This window comes from Zonotrichia leucophrys, chromosome Z (assembly GCF_028769735.1).
Source record: "Zonotrichia leucophrys gambelii isolate GWCS_2022_RI chromosome Z, RI_Zleu_2.0, whole genome shotgun sequence".
NCBI lineage: Eukaryota > Metazoa > Chordata > Aves > Passeriformes > Passerellidae > Zonotrichia > Zonotrichia leucophrys.
Window position 1 is genome coordinate 19,999,223 of NC_088200.1, and position 21,272 is coordinate 20,020,494.

At 38.0% G+C, this 21,272-nt stretch overlaps 1 protein-coding gene across 1 annotated transcript in view; it reads left to right on the forward strand.

Annotated features, from left to right (window-relative positions):
• Positions 1–21,272, forward strand: part of ADGRV1 (adhesion G protein-coupled receptor V1) — a 269,354-nt gene that overhangs the window by 183,659 nt on the left and 64,423 nt on the right. Inside the window, exons 84-85 of the mRNA XM_064735976.1 lie at positions 7,911–8,027; positions 14,648–14,826. Coding sequence (XP_064592046.1) covers positions 7,911–8,027; positions 14,648–14,826 — 296 coding nt within the window. The remainder of the gene's footprint in view (positions 1–7,910; positions 8,028–14,647; positions 14,827–21,272) is intronic.

Here is a 21,272-nt window from a genome sequence, read left to right on the forward strand (position 1 = left end):
GCACTCATCAGGGAGGGCATGAGGATGGGGAATGGGGAGAGGGACCTGGGCAGATTTAAATCTGGCATGATTGCAGGGACCATTTCAGCAGTGCCCTTACAGGCTTCCTCCATCCCTCCTTTTTAATCACTTCCATGCTTGGCTTCGAAGGAGGAAGCATTTGTAGCTCTGCCTCATGGCCACACAGTGTAGCCAGGACGTAGAGCTTTACACTGACCTTGTCCCAGAAGCAGAGAGCAAATATAGAAGAAGGAGTGGCATTGGGGAGCATGTGTGACACCCATAGTACAAATGACTTAAGGTTGTGCTTTGGGATGGGGGATCTATGCTTGCCCAAAAGGGCAAGCATGGTTTCATGTCATGTTGCATGCATTTAAGGGCCCAAACAGGGACCTCTCACCATCACAATCAGTTCAGGGGCTCGCCGACTGCTGCCAGTCAGGCCAGTCATTTTCCTCACATAGAGGTGCCAATTATTGGCAATGATGGGAGAGTGGGGAGACTCTGAGATGGTCAGAAGAATCCAATCCTATTGTGGACTACATATATGTTTATGGACTATATTAGGAAGAGCAGTAATGTTTTACTACAATGATTGAGTTAATCATCATATAAACAAACTTACACTTTTTACAACGTCTCTTGCTTGCAGAAGTTGATGTAATTTTCTTTTCCAGTAAGTTCTGTTTGCTCTTGCCAAGGCATCCTAATTACCAAATCTTTTATGCCAATAACATCCAAACTCTCTGTCTTATGTGCCCAATAGTAGGTGGGTGGGGTTTCTTTTATATAGATGAAAAGAGAATAATGTAAAATTTCTGGTAAAAATTTGCAGTGAGGCAGGAAAAGTAAATACATTAGATGTGACTCCAAACAGAAAACAGTTCAATCTTTACACCGTCAGTGAAGATAGTGATGTTAAAGGTCACCACTGAGATAAAGACAAGATTGTAGAGTTGGTAGCATGGAGTGAAGGTTGTGGACACCAAGAGAGAAGGAACATTCAAAGGATAGGTGCGTTCAAAGTTTGAAACAGAAAAGCTCCCAGTCCTAACTTTGACAACACTTGTAGAATGTCTTGCAGGTCTCACAACAAGTGCTTTTAAAAAATCTTGTGTTTCCGAGTGCCATTATCTGACTGGAAAATAATATATTAAGACTAATATATAGTAAAAAATAATTAATATTGGCGACTGGAGGCCCATTAATACAGTATCAGAAGCATCTAAGAGTTAAAAAAAAATTCTGTTGACAGTAGTGATAAATAAAGGAGGGAATGCTCACATGTATCTATACTTAGATCATACCAAACTAGTCTGATAGTTTTCTTTGACAAGAATGTGTCACAAGAATAAGTAAAATAATAATGGACGAGGATTAGTCTTGGAACTCAGATCTGAGAAGACACAGACTAAGGGGAGAAGGCAACAATGAGAGAGTGACAAATAGAGGTGTTGTACTGGTTCTAAAGCCCTGGTTTATGGGACAGAAAATAACATGCCCAGGCAAAGTGCACCAGTGGTGGGAAAGTAGAGAAGCGCTGACACTAAGGAGTAGTGGGGTAGCGTATATAAAGCTGTGAATAATTTTGAAAACTGAAGAATTAAATAAAGGAATATTTTCTAGAACAAGTTGAACCGTCATAACTTGTAGGCTAGCAGCAAAATTCTGCACCAAGAAGTAATTCATTTAAAATGGGAAGGAAAGCTGGGTGTGCCACTGATGATCACTGGATGATGATCACTGAGTGATGATCACTGAGGGATTATCATTTATCTGCCTAAAACGACAGCTGCATCATGGACTGCATCCAAAGCAGTGCATCCAGCAGGTTGAGGGACAGTATTTGGCCCCTCTGCTCCGCTCTCATGAGACCCCAATCAGGTCTGAGTTTCAATCCCAGAAGGGTCATAGACCTCTTGGAGCGAGTCCACCAAGATGATTAAAGGGATGGAACATCTCTCTTATGAGAAAAAGCTAGGAGAGTTGGAGCTGCTATGTCTGGCTTTGGAGTGACCTAATTGCGACCATCAAGTACCTGAACGGTGCATACAAGAAAGATGGAGAGAAACAGTTTTCAAGAGTATGGAATGAAAGAGTAAGGGGAAAGGATTAAAACTGACAGTAAGTTTAGATATTAGGAAAATATTATTTACTGTGAGGGTGGTGAGGAACTGGCACAGATTGCCCAGAAAAGCTGTAGCTGCCCCTACCCTGGAAGTGTTCAAGGCCAGGCTGGATGGGGTTTAAAACAACCTGGTGTAATGGAAGGTGTCAGTGCCCATGGCAGAGATTTTGGAACTAGATGATATTTAAGGTCCCTTCCAAACTATTCTGTAAATCTATGACTGTGATCAGAAGTTTTTGCATGGATATAGGAAGATAAGTGCTGGATGAGAATCTTATGAAACCTCTGCCTACATGTTTTCATCCAGCCCTACATGTTTGCAAGAAGGATAGAATCAATGTATCACCAGTATAGAGAAGGACAATGAAATTGGAGCATAAGCCGCAAAGACTTTTTGCACAAGGACAAATTTTCACATGTGTGAGCATGCATTTCAGTATGCAGGGTTACTGTGAGAAACAATGTAAATTGATCTAGGCAGATGCTGTATTCTTGGAGCTAAACTGCTTTTGCTGTCCAGATCAGTTTAGGCATCTCTACAGAGTATTTGTTGTATAGTGGGTCAATTAACCCTGAAAAATGGAGCCTGAGGGAGAGTACTACTGCTTTCTGTAAATTCATGATAGTACAAACCCAGGGAGGAGGAAACCCTGTGTAACCTGAGAAACTTACAACAGAAATCAAAACAGATATAAACTGACAATGAAAAAGTGCAGGCTGGAAACTAGAAGCAGATCTCGTTTAGTAGAGGAGATATGGTCAGATACAGCCTACCACTTGGAAACAGCAGTAGAAAAATACTCTTCATACACATTTTGGTTTGAAAAGAGAGGTGTCTTCTAAGGAAGGCAGTAGCCTCTCATGAAATGGAAAATGTCAACCCCTTCCCTCCAGATTATCATAACTTTGAAATTAAGAGGGCTCTTAGACAAAGATATGGGAGTAGTAATAACAGTTCTTTATTAGGAAAAATAAAAATAAAAATGCAGCAATACAAAACTGACAGAGTGAAATTACAACCTGACACCCTGTGTGTCAGGGTGTTGGTAGCAGTCCAATTAAATGGTGGCTGCAGTCCTCCTGAAGTGACAGATGTTGTTCTGTCTGTTGGAGCAGTGATGCTGTAGAAGGGTGTAGTTTTCCTCTGAAGGTCCAGTGGTGGGTGTAGATGGGCTTGATCTTCCTCTGGGAATATATAATTTTGTAAATTATCTAATGTTACTCATTTATAGTTTGGTGTGATGACTTAGATGGAATCACCTGGTAATAATTTTCTTCAAATAATTGGTAGATAATTATTTTAAAGTTTAAAAATAATTGCAGTGTCCTTTGATTAGCTGAGTAAATGACTGTCAGATGGGGACCGTGTCAAAGAGCTTTTTGGAAGTGCATTTATTTATCTTATTTTTTAACTTTTTTTTTTTCACTGCCAAGGGGAACATTTTGAATTATATGCTATCGCCATAATTTTAAGTGTGGTATGGAACCATCACAGTCAAATTACTAAAAGTATCAGCCTGCTACTTGAGTTATTTAAGGGATTATCAATTAAATAATTTTGGGTCAAGACTGATTTGGAGGTTTTCAGTGCTGGCCGAATGTCAGTGCACTCACTAGAATATGCTTACTTATTTTTTTGCTGTGAGATTGAATTAGGAGGAAGGCAAAGCAGGCTCAAAACTTTAAAAGGATATAAAGAAAGCTTTATTAACAGTGACTAAAAGAAAGAATACTAAGAATCAGAATAAGACCTTTAGAACACTTTTCCTCCCCCCTACAACTTTTTCTTTCTCACTAACAGTGTACAAAAACAATTCGGTCAGTTTATCACTTCTAGAATAGTCTTTCTTCAGTTAATGTAAAGTCCCTCTTGTTAATTTATGGAGACTGCTCCACAAGAAAATAGTTCTCTAGTGGTTTCTAATTTTCATGAATAGCAGCCACCCAGAAAATCTGCAGTCGTGAAATTCCTCCCATTTTTAACGTTTTTTTCCACAGCTGTGTTTATGGGCCTTGTTAAGTTATGAAGTACTGTTTTAAGGATGAGCTCTTCATAAGCAAAGGTTCTCTTTAACTATCTCTGAGATCATCTTCATCTCTGTAAACAGAGATCTTCTTCTCACCCTGGAGGTGGAGGTGCAGGGTTTTCATCATTCTTCTCTCTTTCTGTTCAAACTTCTCAAATTCACAGCTATTTCAACAATGCTTGCTTCAGCATGGGTTTGAATAATCTATCTCCCCATATTTCTTCAGCGAGTTACAGGAAAAAAAGACTCTGATGTGTCAATTACATTTTTGTCCATAGCTTTACAAAAGGATTTCAGCCCCAAGATCAAGGCATCTCCTCATTTCTCCCATCTGGGACTTGATTTCCTCTTCACTGACCTTGATGTCTTCATGTTGTTGTTCTACATGTCCTCACTTCATCCTTTTCTCTCACTTGGGGGAGGATTGAAGTTAATATCCCACCTGAGGGCTGCAGATGGTCACCTGGCCCTGGCCGGGCCCGACAGCTTTCGGCCGGAGCTGCAGCTGGGCTGGGAGGGCGGCTAGGATCCTAGCAGCCAGGCCAGAGCTCAGCAGCAGCACATCAGGGCTGATGGCTTCTCCTCTTCCTGTCCAGTGGTTGTGGGTGAACCCCAACAGCAGCAGAATCTTGGCCGGGCCGGGCTGGCCCTGGCTGCTGCGGGGGCCTGGAGGATCCCAGCTCAGCAGCAAGATGTTTGGAGCCGGCCTCAGCCCCACGGCCTCCCCCCCGGCCTGCCTGACAGCTGATGGGGCCAGACCAGCCTTGTCACCTGCCGCCAGACTGGAAGGGAAAGAGACACCTCTGGGCTTTTTTCATCTTTAACATGTATCTTCACAGAGACATGTACAGTTTTCTTAGTGGTTTAACAGATTGCCAGTTCTTGAAATTAATTACTGATTGATCTTTTTGTCAGACATGGAGGAGACTGCTAGCAGCTTCTCTTAGAAAGTCACTTCCATGAATGCCTCCACTATAAAAGCACCACAACTAATCACCTTGACAAGAATGAGGAAGAAGCATTATGTTATCATTTCATCATAGAACTAAATGTCAATATATAAAGATTGAAAAGGGCTATTTAAACTGTAAGTTCTCTGTAAAAAGAGCTCTGGACAGTTGGTGCTATAATGAGCATATATTTTAAAGATTCAGGAGTGTGCAATTTGTCCCAATAGATGGCACATATTTTTGTTATTAAAGTAATATATTCCTTGTTATAAAATGTTGCAGCCTACAGTTAATAACTAAGTGAGGCACAGAAGACATGGGGCAATTAGTCCAAGGAACACTTTATTGGGAAGGCATATTATTGGTTTGCAGGGTTTTTTGTGTTATAAACCAACTCTTATTTGTAGCTTCCAACCAAGATACAAGATAACAAGTATATGAAAACATTCTATTTCACCTTTTTTTTTTTCTTAAAATGCTCTAAGGCCACTAAGTACAGTGAATTCTAGGCTGAGTGATTACTCTAGCCATATTGCTGTCTTGTTCCTTTAAGAAAAGTCAGTTTCTGTCAAAGATACACATTTTTAGCACATATTTGGACTCTGCATTGTTTTAATTGGAAAACTGTTGATATAGTGATACACTCCTCTTTTTAAATATGCAAAACCTTATTTTTCTTGAATAACAGGAGAGTATTAGGAATTATAGCTTCTTGCTTATAAATGCAAAATGCTTTCAAGCCAACATTCAATCCAAAAGGCGTTAAAAATAATATTTCCCGAACTCCATCAGTCTGCTTTTGCATTTGCATCCCGTATTTGACTGTAGCCTGGAGTCTGTCCTTGACATATACACAAGCCTTCAGAGAGAAAAAGGTTATAAAGCCTTTCCACCCTTTGTTGTCCGATGCTTGTTGTCAGTAGAAGCATTTGCTCAAGTCTTAGACAAATTACTACTGGTAGTGTTTGAGAGAGCTGGTGCTGTGGAGTTGTTTCCACAAACACTTCTTGTTTATCCCTCATGGGTGACAGCTATTGTAGACATATTTCAATTGTGTGTAACCCACTCCAGATGATGGGATTTCTTTCAGCAGTGTCAGAATTTGGCAAAGACCCGTCATTATTAATCTGTGTGTTAACCTTTTAATAACTGAATGGTTATATGGCCATGATCAGATGCCAGTTCTCAGCAAGCTGATAAATACCACATAAAATATTGAATGTGCATTTTTTTTCTTCAGATTTTGAAATGCTTTTCATAATTATTTTTAGTCTTCCTGTTCCCCAGTTGCTCATTGTTATTCTTCAATTTCATGATGAGGTAACTTTATATGGTCTTTATAAGGGTACTTTTATGATAAAGAGACAGTGTAAGGGTTACTCAGTACCATATGAGTATTTTGTTGCTAATACAGTGTCCACATGTATCCAAATCACTTAATTTGTTTTAACTTTCTTACCTATCCCATCTCCCGATTTTATGTACATCAAATCTGTCTCCAGAGCCCATTACTTTCTGTTACTAACAAGTCAATGGGCTGTTGGTGAAAAAAGTAGTACTTTTGTCAGGCAAAGAGAAAATGATCAGCACAGTGGATGAGTAGAACCTTTCTTTATGTGAACACTTTAAGTCTTTTATGAATTTTGCTTGTAGCGCCATTTCTTATGTGGAGAAATTTACAGAAGACAGAGCTTAATGTTTCTGAGTTGTGTTTTAATTTAAAATGCTCTGTTGAAATTGTCTAGCTACATTCACTGCAGTCAGAGTTGCAATACCTTTCTTCCTTACACAATGCATTGGCTACTTGTCCAGCCAACATATAGTCCTTTCATATTTGGCATATTTGTGGAAAAAACCCAAATTGTAACTGCCTTGAGTATGTGAAAACCTGGTATGGTATTAGACACAGGAATAGTTGCTTCCTGCCTTTTGTCCAGTATTGCTATCTTAGGGGCTGAGGCATAATATTCCTACAAGTCTGATGGCCTGAAGACAGTAAATGCCTTGAGTTTGTTTGTTTACTTGATAAAATATCTGGATTTATTCAAATCAGAAGATAACATCTCTCTTAGTCTTATACAGGAAAATCTGCACCCCAATTGCAAAACTTGTGTTTAATGTTGCATAGGAACAATTTTAAACAATAAATATTTAGTCTCTCCATAGTCTGGTCATATAACGGTGCAGTGTGTGGAGAGGGCACTGCCTGAACATTCTCACACCATTTAAGGAGTTACACATGCACCACCTGAGACTGCCACTGCTGGGAGTGGGGTCCCTTCATAGCAGGCAGATGGCCCCAGGATGCCTCTCCTGACTGTTTACCACACATACCCTCTCTCTCAGGTGTGCTTCCTCATTCTTCAAGCTTGACCCTTGGTTTCCCATAGCAGACTGTCATGTGTCAGATTTCTAAAAAAAAGTAATTTAAGAGTGGTACAGTACCTGTTATCTGGCAGAGCATGGGAAATTAAAAAGCCCTAGACTTCGGACAAACATTATCTAGCAACAACAAAAACATCTGTGCAGTATCAATATTCTTTTCCATTCCAACCAAAAATATATCTAGATGTAACATCACAGCTTGTCAACTAAGGCTTCAGCAAATCCAACTGCTTTAGAGGGTGACAGTGTTTGACCATAACTTCTTTGGGTGCATATTAAATGTCCTAGATATCTTTCCTGAGTCTCTGAAATAGTAATTTAGTGTGTGTTTTACTTCAAAACTTTTTTTTCCTCTTATTGTTAATATTAACTTATTTCTGTTTAATTCCAATATGCATGTGTTCTTTTTTCCCCCATCAGGTTTCATTTCTGGCCTCTGCTTACATGAGCCAGCATATCTCAGAGGAAAGCTGCTTTGCCCTTGCATCTGTTACCCATTACCTTTACCTCTGCCAGTTCAGCTGGATGCTTATTCAGGTTGGTTTCTTAGTCCTTTTTATCATTTCCCCAAAACACCTGTAAAAGTAACTGATAGTTAGACTGTATTTCTATTATATTTTAGTGCATACATATACATATACATATACATATACATATACATATACATATACATATACATATACATATACATATACATATACATATACATATCTGTATATTTATATATAAGAGAGGTATAGAGCACTGAAATCCAATGCTACTAGAAGGCCAGAATTTCAGATGACTTTTATTAAATCTGCAGTGACACAGTTCCAAGGGTAAATATACAAACACTATAAAGACTTTTTGCACTAATTTCCATTACAACTATTTATTCTTAGAACAATGAAGAATTGTCTCAGAGCAAGGAAGAATTTTTTTGCTTAACAGTTTTTCTAAACATCTCTTATTTGGTCTTTTGAAGCAGTCTCTTACAAGTGAAGTTTAAATGTAAACTGCATTGTAATTTGTTGAGTCAGTGGCATTTTAGTCATTAAACTTGTATAACATGACAAACATACCTTTACAAGTTTGCATTAAAATACAGAATATGTGTATTCATAATTATTGCCAGAATTTTTATAAAATCATAGAATCATTTAGGAGAAGCTTTCTAGGATCATTAAGTCCAACTGTTAACTCAGTACTACCAAGTCCACAACTAAACCATGTCCCCACATCGTTTTGTCTATGCTGAACACCCCCAGCTCCTCCAGCCACTCCTCATTAGTCTACTACTTCAGACTACTCACAGCTGTGTTGCTCATTTGATATATTATAGAACAGTAAATGGTGGAAAAAACAATTGAACTAACATGGAACTCCATGAGCAATCAAATTAGTTGTGGAAAATTACTAATTGAAAGTTAGTCAAAGCAACAAGCTGTGGGGTTATTAGAAAAAAATGCATTATTATGCCCTCCTTTAGAAATGTATATTTAGCACCAGTATTTGAGTTGATTTATTTTTCTGTTATTTCAAGAGGATTTGTCCCAAGGACATTTATTACAGCATACAGCTTTATATATACAGCTCCATATCTTGCCATACAAATTCTCCAATATGCAGGCTGTCAGAGCAAACCAAGAATTGCAAATTAGACTGCATCTAATGCAATTTCCTCTCCCAGTAATATTCATGTAATATGTGGCGTTTTCCTGGAATATGTCAGGCTCATATTCATTGAGAACTCTAGCGGCCTCTCCAGCAGCTCACCTGTGCTCATTAGCCTAAGTAAGTCACATGTAGATGGCCTCAAGAGAGAAACTTGTTTGCTTGGCAAATGATGTTCTTGTAGGTTAACTACTCTAAATTATTTTGTAAAGTGTAAATTATATTCTTCACTTTATTCCTAAATTGTTTCAGAGCTCTTCACCATTTGCTAATTGGGACAAAGTAATATTTTTCTTTTTTACTGAGATGCCTCAAGCTTTGGCAATTCAGTGTTTGATAGTATTTAATTCTATGTGTTTTACATGGCATTAGATTGCAAAACTTACTCATAATGGCAGAAAATTTGACTCTTAACAGTTGGTCATTTTTATATCTGTAGTTGAAATCCAGTGTTTTTTTTTTTTTCTTTAGTAGACTTTGGTCAAATCCTAAGAATTTGCATAATACATTGCATTTAGTGGAGCCTCAGGCTTGTGTTAAACATGAAGACTCTTCATGGAAATCTGACCAGACAAAAGTGCTTAAGAGGGTATCCATTAGCCTGCTGAGTGATGAGCTGCCAGGAGTAAAACTCAGAATGAAGATGATTCTCCTTTTTGTAGGTGCAAGTCTTCAGCTGAGAATAATTCCTGAACTTTGAAAGACTCAAAAGGAAGGAAATAATCTGAAATATAGATCAACCCAGTCCTCAGCTGCAGTTTGCTCCTCTTGGCTGGGAATAGGTCTTGGATTTATATATCTCATTATGGAGTGAGTAAGCTATGTCAGGGCACAGGAATGAGCGCTGGGGACATCTCTGTGCTTGAATTGGTGACAACTCTAGAAAAGCTTGTGAATCCAAGGGGAAACCAGATTGGTTTAGGAAGTCTGAATGCTACTTCTGTTTGAACAGCAGTCTTAAAAGTCTGGGAAATTAATGTTTGTATTTCTCAGCATAGTATACTTTATATACATGATTTGAAAAGCAGAATGAATAATATATTTATACTTAAATGGGAAGTAAATACTTATATCTGAAAAAGAACAAAAATACAGGAGAAGATTCTGTGTTCTTTCTGCAGTCACTCTCTATTTATGAGGCTGCATATCATAGTGCATATGTTTGATCATTGATTTACGTCATACAAATCCTCTACTGGCTGCCTTGATCACAAGATACAGAAATGGTTGAATGTGATAATCAAGTACAAGCACTGTGCAGGTATGTGAAACTGAAACATCCACAAAATCCAGGCAATTTTAAGTGATCAAAAGGTGGTGGAGCAACATTTCAGGCAACAAAACTAAAGAAAACAGAGATTTAACAGTACAGTCAGACATTCACAGATTTACTTCTGTGGTCCAGATCAAAAATCTTTACTTTCTAGATTCCAGGGTAACTTCCTTACATTTTTTTGTTTTGTAATTTTTCCATCTTCTGCATAGTGTTAGGTATAGTAATTATGCTTAGTATTTTGTCTTACGTCAATGCTCTTTACAAAACAATTTATGTATAGCTTCATGTTTTAATTCTTGTTCTCTTTTTAGTTTCTTATGATTCTTTGTGCTTTCGTGACCTACTGCTAGAGCGAATTAAATCAACAGTGAAAGTGTCAGTTCAACAAGCAAACCAGAATGAAAATCATGAACTTGCTATCACCCATACCTGAATCTTTCTCCTACATCAATTTAATGGCACTTTAAATTTTCTATAAATTTCTATAAATTTGTGTCAGACTTGTAAGATGTCAATTGATCTTAAAGTAGGTTTAATGCTTTTTATTATTAGAATAATTTGTAGATTGTTTAACAGCTTCAAAAAAGGAACTATATAAAAGTTACACCTCCAACTATTTGTAAAAAGAAGAAAGGAAAGTAGAAGTTTTCTTATTGAATTGGAAATTATTTTATTTAAAGTATTTTGCACCTGTTATTTGCCAGCTATCTGCAGATTATCACAGGTGGTGAGGCACTGGAACAGGTTGCCCAGGTTGCCAGGTTGTGGCTACTTCATCCCTGGATGTATTCAAGGGCAGTTTGGAGATGAGACTTTGAGCAACTTTGTTGTCCTCGTTTAGGGCTGGTATTCTCCAGTTTAGTGATCCCACTGAATCCATGCACTGCTCTCTTGCTCCCAGCCTCCCCTGCCCCGACTGCCCTGCAAAGATTATGGGTTGAGATAAGAGCGATGTGCTGGAAACAGCAATGAGATAAGGGAACAAACAGTACAGCAACACCGACAGAGGGTACAAGAAAGAGCGATTCACACTGATCAGCCCCACCCAATTGCTCCCGGACCACATTAGGCTGATCCAGAACAAACCCCTTCTACCCAGAAGAGTTTCTTCCCCCAACCCCCAGCAGTGATGGGAGGTGGTATAGGATAACCTCTGGGTCCCAGCCATTGCTACTGCAAAAATCAGCCCTGTTCTGGCTGGTAACAGGACACTGGTCCAGTGGAAAATGTCCTATAGTGGGAGATGGGGAACTAGGTGGCCCCTTCCAACACAAAAAATTCTAAAATTCTGTGATGATCACTAAAGATAAATGAATGAATAATTAAACAATTAAATAAATGTGTCCGAGGTTTGAGAATGTAATTTCCATTAATTGCTTCATTTTAAAAGAAAAAACCTTCAATGAAGTTCACATTATCTCATTGGAGTGTTATGTGAATAAACTATTATTTTGCATTCTAGATCAGAACAAATCACAAGTTGCCCATTTGTTCTTCCACCTGAGCAGCAGAAAATGGCTGTACATTTTATTCTTCTGTTGAACTGGTAATTGTTGCAGAATGGCAACAGGAAAGGATTTGCTAACATTAGCTCCTGTGTTATTTAATTGATTACATTTTGAAGCATCAAAGGGGTTGAATACAATAACTAGTTATAATCAAAATACAAATGTGACTCTGCAGAAAATCTGGATAATCCAGCCTCACATCTTTACAGCAGCTGTGGTATTAAGTGTTATGCTCTGATAAATGAGGTGAGATAACTAAATATGGCTAACCAAACACAGAACAAGGACATAAGGTATGACTTCATAGAAAGCAATTTCAGTTGGTGACTGAGAACAATTTTCACCAGATTGTCAGAATTAGTAGAACCAACAGTCCCTGAGTATAATGGCATATATAGTTCAAGGATTTTGCTGTCTGGAAGTGCTTTCAGTGAGGCACAGCCTAGCCAGCACTATAAGGGCATGTAATTGAAGTATGTTTACTGATGTGTAGTGACAAACTATTTTGTCACTATATTCAAAGAATTTTGAATGAGTTTTCAGTCACACGTAAAAATGAACAGGACAACTAGATATTTCCACAAGCTGTGGATTTTTTTGTCCAAATACAATTTTCATCTGTTTAATATTTTCTTCCTGTGCATGTTCAGCAATGGAATTAATATTTTTTCTGTGTTCTTTCAGCCTACACAGGATAGTTATTAATTATGTGGTGGGATTTACCTGTGATCTTTTAAGGAAAATAAACTTTGCCTTTGTTCATATAGCACCAATCACCAAAAAAATCACATAATAGTTATTATATAATTAATATAATTATATACACTGGATATAGCTATGAAATCTCATTCTCTAAAAAAGGCATTTCAAACCATTACTAACCTTTTTTAAACAAGTTGCTACCATTCTATGTGCTTTATTTTTAATGAGAGAAAGTATTGCATATTCATACCATATAAATCACAGAAAAAAATCTGAAATGATAGGTAACTAATGACACCTACAGAAGGAATACAGAAACAAGTAATTAAGCACTTTAATGTGAAAATTAGGTGTTCCTGAACAAAGGGGTAGACAAGCCCCTGGCTGAGGGAAATGTGCCAAATTTCCCCCAATAAAATAATCATGTCACATTGTCTTGTCATAGTATATGAATTTTTACTTATCCTTACAATAGATGGCTGAAAATGAAGCATGTAAATTAACATTATTATATTAAACCCTTGTGTAGGCCATAGAGAGGGATGATTATGCTCGTGTTAGGATTAATGAATGAGTCCTTGAAGGTGCCTGTCCTGTCTCCATTGACTGACAAGACATGCTTAAAGGCACAAGCTCAAATTAGATACATTACATACAAATAAGACAAGTAATCCTTTATGCGCCTCATATAAAAGACCAGAAATCATGATATAGCATGTGGACCTGTAGGTGGTATAACATTTTTGAAGTGGAGAAAGTAAAGAAAAATGTAAAAAAAAATATTTTTGTGGATAGCTTAGTTGTTAGGCAGTAGTGTGTAGATATGCTTTAAAAAATGCTCACAGGTGACAGTGTTTCTGCTATGAACATCTTGAAGAAAATTCAAATATCCAAGCTATATGTTAAGTATCCTGCTTTACTTGAAGGGTTTCCTTACTCATGCTACTAATTCTTTCAAGGAGTTTCAGCTATTCCATTATTTTGATTGATATAAGGTTTTAAACCACATTATGCTGTTTGATGATGAGTTGATCAGAAGAAAACACAGACTGTTTTAGAGATGCCTGTAAGCTTTCATTCATTTATTTGCAGTTTATTCTCAATTTATGTATATATTACACAGAATCATAGAACCATTGAAGTTTTAGGGGTACCTTGATGCTGTCTACCTCAAACAGCTAGGGCAGGTTGCTCAGGACCATGTTCAGTTTGGGTTTGATTATCTACTGACACATACTCCACAACCACTCTGGGCATCTTTGCCCAGTGTCTGACCACTCACAGTGAGAAAGCTTTTTCTTGAATGCAGATGAAGCTTCTTGTATGTTAATTTGGGCCCATTGCCTCTTGCCTCTTACTGGGCATCACTGAGGAGAGTGTCTTTGTCACTGACTCCCATCAGATGTTGATGCATATGGATGTGATCCCCCTGAGCATCCTCTTTCCAGGCTTAACAGCCACAGCTCCTTCAACCTCCCATCATGGGAGATGTTTTCCATCCCTCTATCATCCTCATGAGCCATTGGTGGACTTGCTCCATGTCTGTATTGTACTGCTGAGCCCAGAACAGGATCACAGAAACATCAAAGGAGCTTAGTGTGTTTCTTACAAGATTCATCCAGCTGAACAATAAGATAAAAATATTAAATACAGATAAGATTTAGAAATACTATATGCCAGTCTTCTATGTGAAGGTATGAATATCTAGAGAAAAAACTGACTTTTGCCCCAAAAGGCTATTTTTACGTTGCAAAAAATAGTGTTCTCTACTAAACAGGGTGTCTCTTTCTCTGTTAGTCTAATTCAAAATAGTTATATAAATAAGCATATTGTTTTTATAATGTCCTTTCATTACTTAAGGAGAAAAAGTGAGGGAGAAGTATTTTTGTTGGATAGTGTTTATACATGTACCTCCACTGGGGCAGAAATATGCTGCATTGTGACCTTCAGAGTAATTATTTTTTGGCATAGTTTCTAACCAGCAAGTCTACTGATTGTTTTTGTGCTTTTTTCTCCAGGCCGTTAATTTCTGGTATGTCCTTGTGATGAATGATGAACACACAGAGAGGCGGTATTTGCTTTACTTCCTTTTGAGTTGGGGGCTTCCAGCTTTTGTTGTTATCCTTCTTCTAATTATCCTGAGAGGAATCTACCATCACAGCACAGCGCAGATTTACGGCCTTGTCTACAGTGATCTGTAAGTGTTTCCTTAAAATAGCATGAACAAGGCATTGTACTGTCTATTTTGATTGTCTAATTTTCTTCCACATCAGTAGTCATATATAAGCATAGAAAACTATCGTAAGTAAAACAGTATATCTTCACAGAACCAGATGCATTTAAGTGGGGATACATAAATAAATATTTTTGCTCTTTCCTACCTTTTTTTTCCCCTCTAGCTTCTTTGCTGGCAAACTTAATCTGTGATGATAGCTCTTCTAGGATATAAGGATAATATACTTATTGATTTTGGATCACAATTACATTCTTAATGTGCAGAAAATAAACATGTCTTCTTTTTAAAATCAATGTACAAATTCTTTTTATGAAAACAACATATGACATTGCTTTCATGGTAGACCCACAGGGGGAGAATATTCATTTGTCTTTAATAAAAGAAGAAGATACAGTGTGCATCATTCCGTTATAAGAGAACAAAATTTAGTGGGGTTTTTTTTGTTGCATCAAGGAAATTCCTGTGAGTAGATACTTGAATTTCTTACTGATGTTTAAATCTATGCAAGTTATATGCACACACACATGTGGCCTTATAAATATTGTTTGTATATACATATCTGTGTGTGAATCTGTGCTGTGCATGGTAAGCAGAAATACCTTATTTTGGTGTAAATGAGTTACATTGGGTACTAGAAGTTCTGTGACCATGTTGGTTGTAATTTAGTCCTACATTCATAGACATCAACTCAACTCAGAAATATAACTGAGATCCACAACAGCAAACCATTGCTGATGTTCATGTTATATCAAGGAATGCTCCATAGGTGTATAGCATACCATACACATCAATATTTTTCACAGAACGTGTCTTTTTCTTTATGGTAAAATGCTTCTTTGTGCATAGTAAACCCAAGGAATGTGTGTAACATAATCAAGTTCTCCGACAGCAGCCAAATTGTTTAGTTGATGGTATCATGTAGTGAAACAGTTTTCCAGTTGTTTTCTTTTGATGTCCATGTCTCATTCTTTGAAAAACAAGAAAAAACCTTAAAATTCTGATAAAATTATTCAGTAGAGGAAAATTACAAGGTTCAACCCCTTGCCCAAATTAAATATAAAATTTTCCAGCATTCTATTACAGTGTGGAAAAGCTAGAAATCATCACAAGCTTAGTGAATGTGCAGCTTATTCTATCTCAGTTAACATGAACACTCTAAGAGATATCTGCAAAAATTTTCATAAATAGCATCAATGCTAATTTCTGATTTGAAAAGGACTGTAAGGTTTGCTCTTATTTATACAAGATGGCTTTGCAAGACAGAATGTAGAAATGGGGACAGATTGAACTACAGCACTTGGTTTGTTTTCTCCAAGCCAGAGCGCAGTAGTGGAAAAAGTGACAAGGAGATTTCCAAATCCAAACTCATTGCATCCTGACTTCAGAATCAGACTCAGAAACAGTTTGAGAACAGTATTGTGCTTGTAAGAACTCCTCACATATGAGTGCTGTAAAACGGGTTAAAGTTACAGAAGTAGCCAAGCCTGCTATCCTAACTCTCTCCTAAGCGATCACTCCTTCAGGCAACCCATTTCTGCATTACTGTGGGGTCTGACCAACTCTTTCGTTCTTAACCAGTATGCCATGGGCACAATTAATAGCCAACAGCATATCTGTGTTTGGAGAAGTTCATTTTATACTTGCACTGAACAAAAAATGGGTTCAGCCATGTTATTTTTTATGGTTCAAAGGAAGTATTAGGATAGAGTTTCCCTCCAGATATGACAAACTCTAAACAAAAATGCCTGTGTTTTATACTGTGACTCCCATGTCCATGTCACAGTATAAACCAGTAGTGTACTGTTGATCACTTTAATAATTAGCAGTGTTTATATATGGTATGAACAGTTCTCTCTTCAGCATTGTGTGATTTTTTTAAGGTTTTTTATTTTGGTAAATTTGTCTCTATAAATGCCACCAAGCAGCATTTTTTTTTAAGGTTGGAGTTCAGTGAGAAGTGAAAGACCTAACTGACACAGAAGGGCTCTTTCACTCCTCCCTTTGCTGATTCCCCTATTGCTCAGCTGCAAAGGTTGAAGTCTCTTTGAATAAGCCTGAGAAAGATGCTGATTCTGCACAATTTTAAAGTGGTACTGGGCTCTTTTATAACATCTGTTAGAATTCTGGACCATCTCTTGGGTACAAGTCCAGTGAGTGCAGCATAATTGACCTTTAAACTCGTGTTTGTGAACAAAAGCTGGTACTTGTCATTAAACAATTCTGGCTTTTGATCTGAGAAACAGATGAGTTAGGGCAAAGCTTAAAATGGGTGTGGTTCATGAACTCTCAACAGCACTGAATTTTTCAGGGCTACATGAGCAATTAGAAAGCTACTTTACTGACAAAGATTTCTATTTTAGCTCTTTTACTTGCATCTTTGTTCTATAAGTGTTAGAGAGTGACAAGTGACCAGGATGAAACTGGAGAGAGCTAGATTTTATGTAATCAATTTATCTTTCTTCTTACCTCTCCATTGTGCTATACATCTCTCTGTCAATATCTACAGTTTGAATTTGCCTCATGTTTTCACCATATTAGTGAACTATGTCTTTGTGCTTTAAGAGATCTATTAGAAAAAACACCAATCTGTTTAACTGTGCGATAAAACTTTTCAGAACCTTAATGGAATGATTTTCAGCAATGAGGTCTAGCTGTATGTACTAAGAATGCAGCAAATGATGAACTCTCTAGAGTTTGAGAACCACAGTAAGCTTTGGAATTTGATTTTAAGGTGAATTTTGCCTTGTTGTAAACTCATCTGTTCATAAATTTTTCTTTATTTAATAAAAAAAAATTCTTCTGAAAGGTGAGCTTGATCTTTTACTGCTTGGGTATTTTAAATATCTTACCTACAGTAGCATGGTTTTATCAGTTCAGGAACTACTCTTGTTGCTGCTTTAATCTTTGAGTCTGACTAGACCTTCTTGAAATCAAATTCACATAAGAGGACCAAAGGACTTTATTTATTAGAGTATAAGTTAAACCAACAACCTTTGAAAATGAGAAAATTAGAAATTATTACACTTGACAGAATAAAAATTTAAAAGTTTATAAGCAAATATCTCCCTGCCCACTGTATCTTTGCAAATACTGTATTTCACGCATGATTTTTGTCATGCTGTTTCCTATAATTTTTTTTCCAATTGCAACCAACTCTATAATTCCCTCTATTTCCCAGAAAGTAGGAGTTTTTTGTTCATATTCTCTCAGGGATCAGTGTTGGCTCAGTCCCATTTAATTATATTTATTGATGATCTGGATGAGAGGATGGTGTCTATTGTTAGCAAATATGTGAATGATATGAAGTTGCACAGGAATGTTGATCTGCAGGAGCGTAGGGATGCTCTGCAGAGGGACCTGGACAGGCTGGGTTGATGGGCCAACACCAGTGGCATGAGGTTCAACAAGGCCAGGTCCTGGGTCCTGCACTTTGGCCACAACAACCCCATTGAGAGCTACAGGCTGGGGATGGAGTGGCTGGACAGCGCCCAGCAAAAAAAGTGCCTGGGGGTGCTCGTCAATAGCTGGCTGAACATGAGCAAGCTGTGCCCAGGTGGCCCAGAAGGCCAACGGCATCCTGGCCTGGGTCAGAAATGTGTGGACAGTAGGACCAGAACAGTGACTGTCTTGCTGTACTGGAAACTGGTGAGGCCACACCTCGAGTGCTGGGTTCAGTTTTGGGGCCCCTCAGTTTAGGAAGGGCATTGAGGTGCTTGAGTGTGTTCAGAGAAGGGCAGTGGAGTTGGGGAAGGGTCTGGAGCACAAGTCCTGTGAAGAAAGGCTGAACCTGGAGAAAATGAGTCTCAGCACAGGCCTTATCACTCTCTACAACTCCCTGAAAGGAGACTGTAGCCAGGTGGGAGTCAGCCTAGTCTCCCAGACAGCCAATGACAGAATGAGAGGACATAGTCTCAAGCTGCACCAGGGAAGGTTTTTCACAGAAAGAGTGACTAGATATTGCAATGGGCAGTCCAGAGACTTAGTGAAGTCACTTGAAGGTGTTAAAGGAAAGGCTGGATATGGCACTTAGTGCCATAGTCTAGTTGCTGTGGTGTTTAGTCCTAGGTTGGACTCAATTATCTCAGAGCTATTTTCCAACCAAATTAATTCTGTGATTCTGTCTGTGTCTTGACTGTCTTTTGCTTACTCTTTTCCCTCTGTTAATCTCTCCAGTTTCTAGAAGTGTCTCTCTTCTAGCAAAATCTTGTATTTGCCCAAGGGAGGAATGATCTCCTTTGTCGGGAGGATCCCTGTCACACATTCATTTTCCTCTTTAAAATAACATGTGGCAAACACAGTACAAAAGAAGATATGTGCCATTACAATACTTTATATTTGTACAAATATCCATTCACTTGGATTTAGATTCCTATTTTCTCATAGCAAAAATACGGTTAAGCTAAATGTTCTTAAATATCTTCTTTGTATCATTGTCATGAAATATCTATGAAAAAATAATAGAAAAGATTCCCCAGTGACATTCCTTCTAAAACCCCAAATACTTCTATGTCCTCTACTGTCCAGCTCAAAGCAGAGTTTTTTTTGCCAGAAAATCACTGGATCTGTGATTATGGAGCCACAACTGTGGGATAAGGAGGCTAAGCTAAAGAAACTGGATCTATGAAATTTTTGCTGTGATTAAGGGTTACAGCTCTTCTTGTTGCTCACACTGCAGTTTCTCTGAATCTTACATATAGGGAGAGCCCAGGGGACAGATGAGCCTGCTATGGTTTTAAGCCTAGATGGACATGAAACACCATGTTTTACTTCTTCCTGTCTTTCTCCTCCATCCCAGTTGAATGGGGAGAAGAATGCAAGTGAAACTTGTATATTGAGATAAAAAGTACTTACTGTTTGAAAAGAAAATGAAATAATAGTTGAAAGTAATCATAATAATAATCTTAATAATTAGAACAATAACAATTATATTTCTTTCTTTAAAGTGGTGCACAGTGCAATTTGTCTCTCCAGTTTGTCTGGCTGCCAAACACCCCTTCCTAAACCCAGACTGACTGCACTTACCATTTTATATACTGCACATGGAGTTCTGTGGTGTGGAAATATCCTTTTGGTCAGTTCAGGTCACCTGTCCCAGCAATGTTTCCTTCCAGTTTATTTTGCCTACCTTTTCACTGACAGAGCATGAGACAAGGAAGAAAAAGTCCTTGACTTAGGGTAAATATGACTAGCAAAACCCCAAAACATTAGTGTCTTATCAGTACCATTCTCATTCCAATCCAAAACATAGCACTTGTACCATCTACTGAGAAGAAATTAACTGAAACCAGGGCAGAGCCATTGTTAACATTATTGGGATAAGAAACTCCATGAAAAATGTTCTGTGGTACCAGGCCCTTTGCCATGAGTCATGGGCACTTTGTGCCATGGTTTCTCTCTCACTGAATGTCTGACAGTCTGGTGCACTGACCCTTAACCCAGTCAGAAAAATGTACTGGGTGCTGCTTTGGGTCTCACCCAGTTGAATGACTGCCTCAGTGTTGGCACACATCCCAGGAACAGATCCCTGGCTTACTAGCTGTTCCCTAAAATGGAAATCTGCTTTCTTTTAACCAAGGACCAGTAACAAGAATATTTTAGCTTGAGTGAGCTAATTTCCGTCCAAGCATTTGGATTAAATCTTATGTCTCCTATACTGTATCACTTCAAAAGTGCTGAATTCAGCCGTGAGCAACATTCGTATCACCAGACTTTTACAGGCAGGAATAGGTAAGAAAATAGCTAAGAATTGCCACAAAACCATTCAGGGATTTTCATTTAACTCAAAGACATACTAAGAAGAAGAGGTTTGGATGACAAATCTATGAGGAATTACCATCCTCTAATGCCTGGTTTTATATTCTGCATGGACAAAAAGTGTCTCCCTGCATGGACCTCTCTCTGCAGCTTCTTTTTCCTATTATCCAAGTTTTTCCACCTCCTCTCTCCTCAGTTCACTGGCACATCATCTAGGATTTCAAAGCTATTCCAAACTGCTGTTGCTAGACCTCAGTATAGAATGATGGTTGACTGTCTGTATGCAAAGCCAAGTGCTTCATGAGCCACTCAGCTGAAGTTGGGGGGCAGAAAGCCTGCAGTTTTCACCACTGATTTCTCACTATTTGGGTTCTGTCCTTTTCTGCATAGTAAATTAAACCATCCTGAGCACAAATCCTGTCCTACTGCTACTGTAGTAGCAGAATAAATATGGATAATAGTAGTAGTAGTGTGTAGCAGCAGGATAAATGTTTCTAATGAACCAGAGCTACTTCAATTATGTTGACACAGTGCCACACTACAGACATTCTTATACATATATATATATATATGCACACATATGCACACACATGCATATACATATATACACACATATTTATATAGGGAAAAATCTACCAAAGAAGTTAATAACA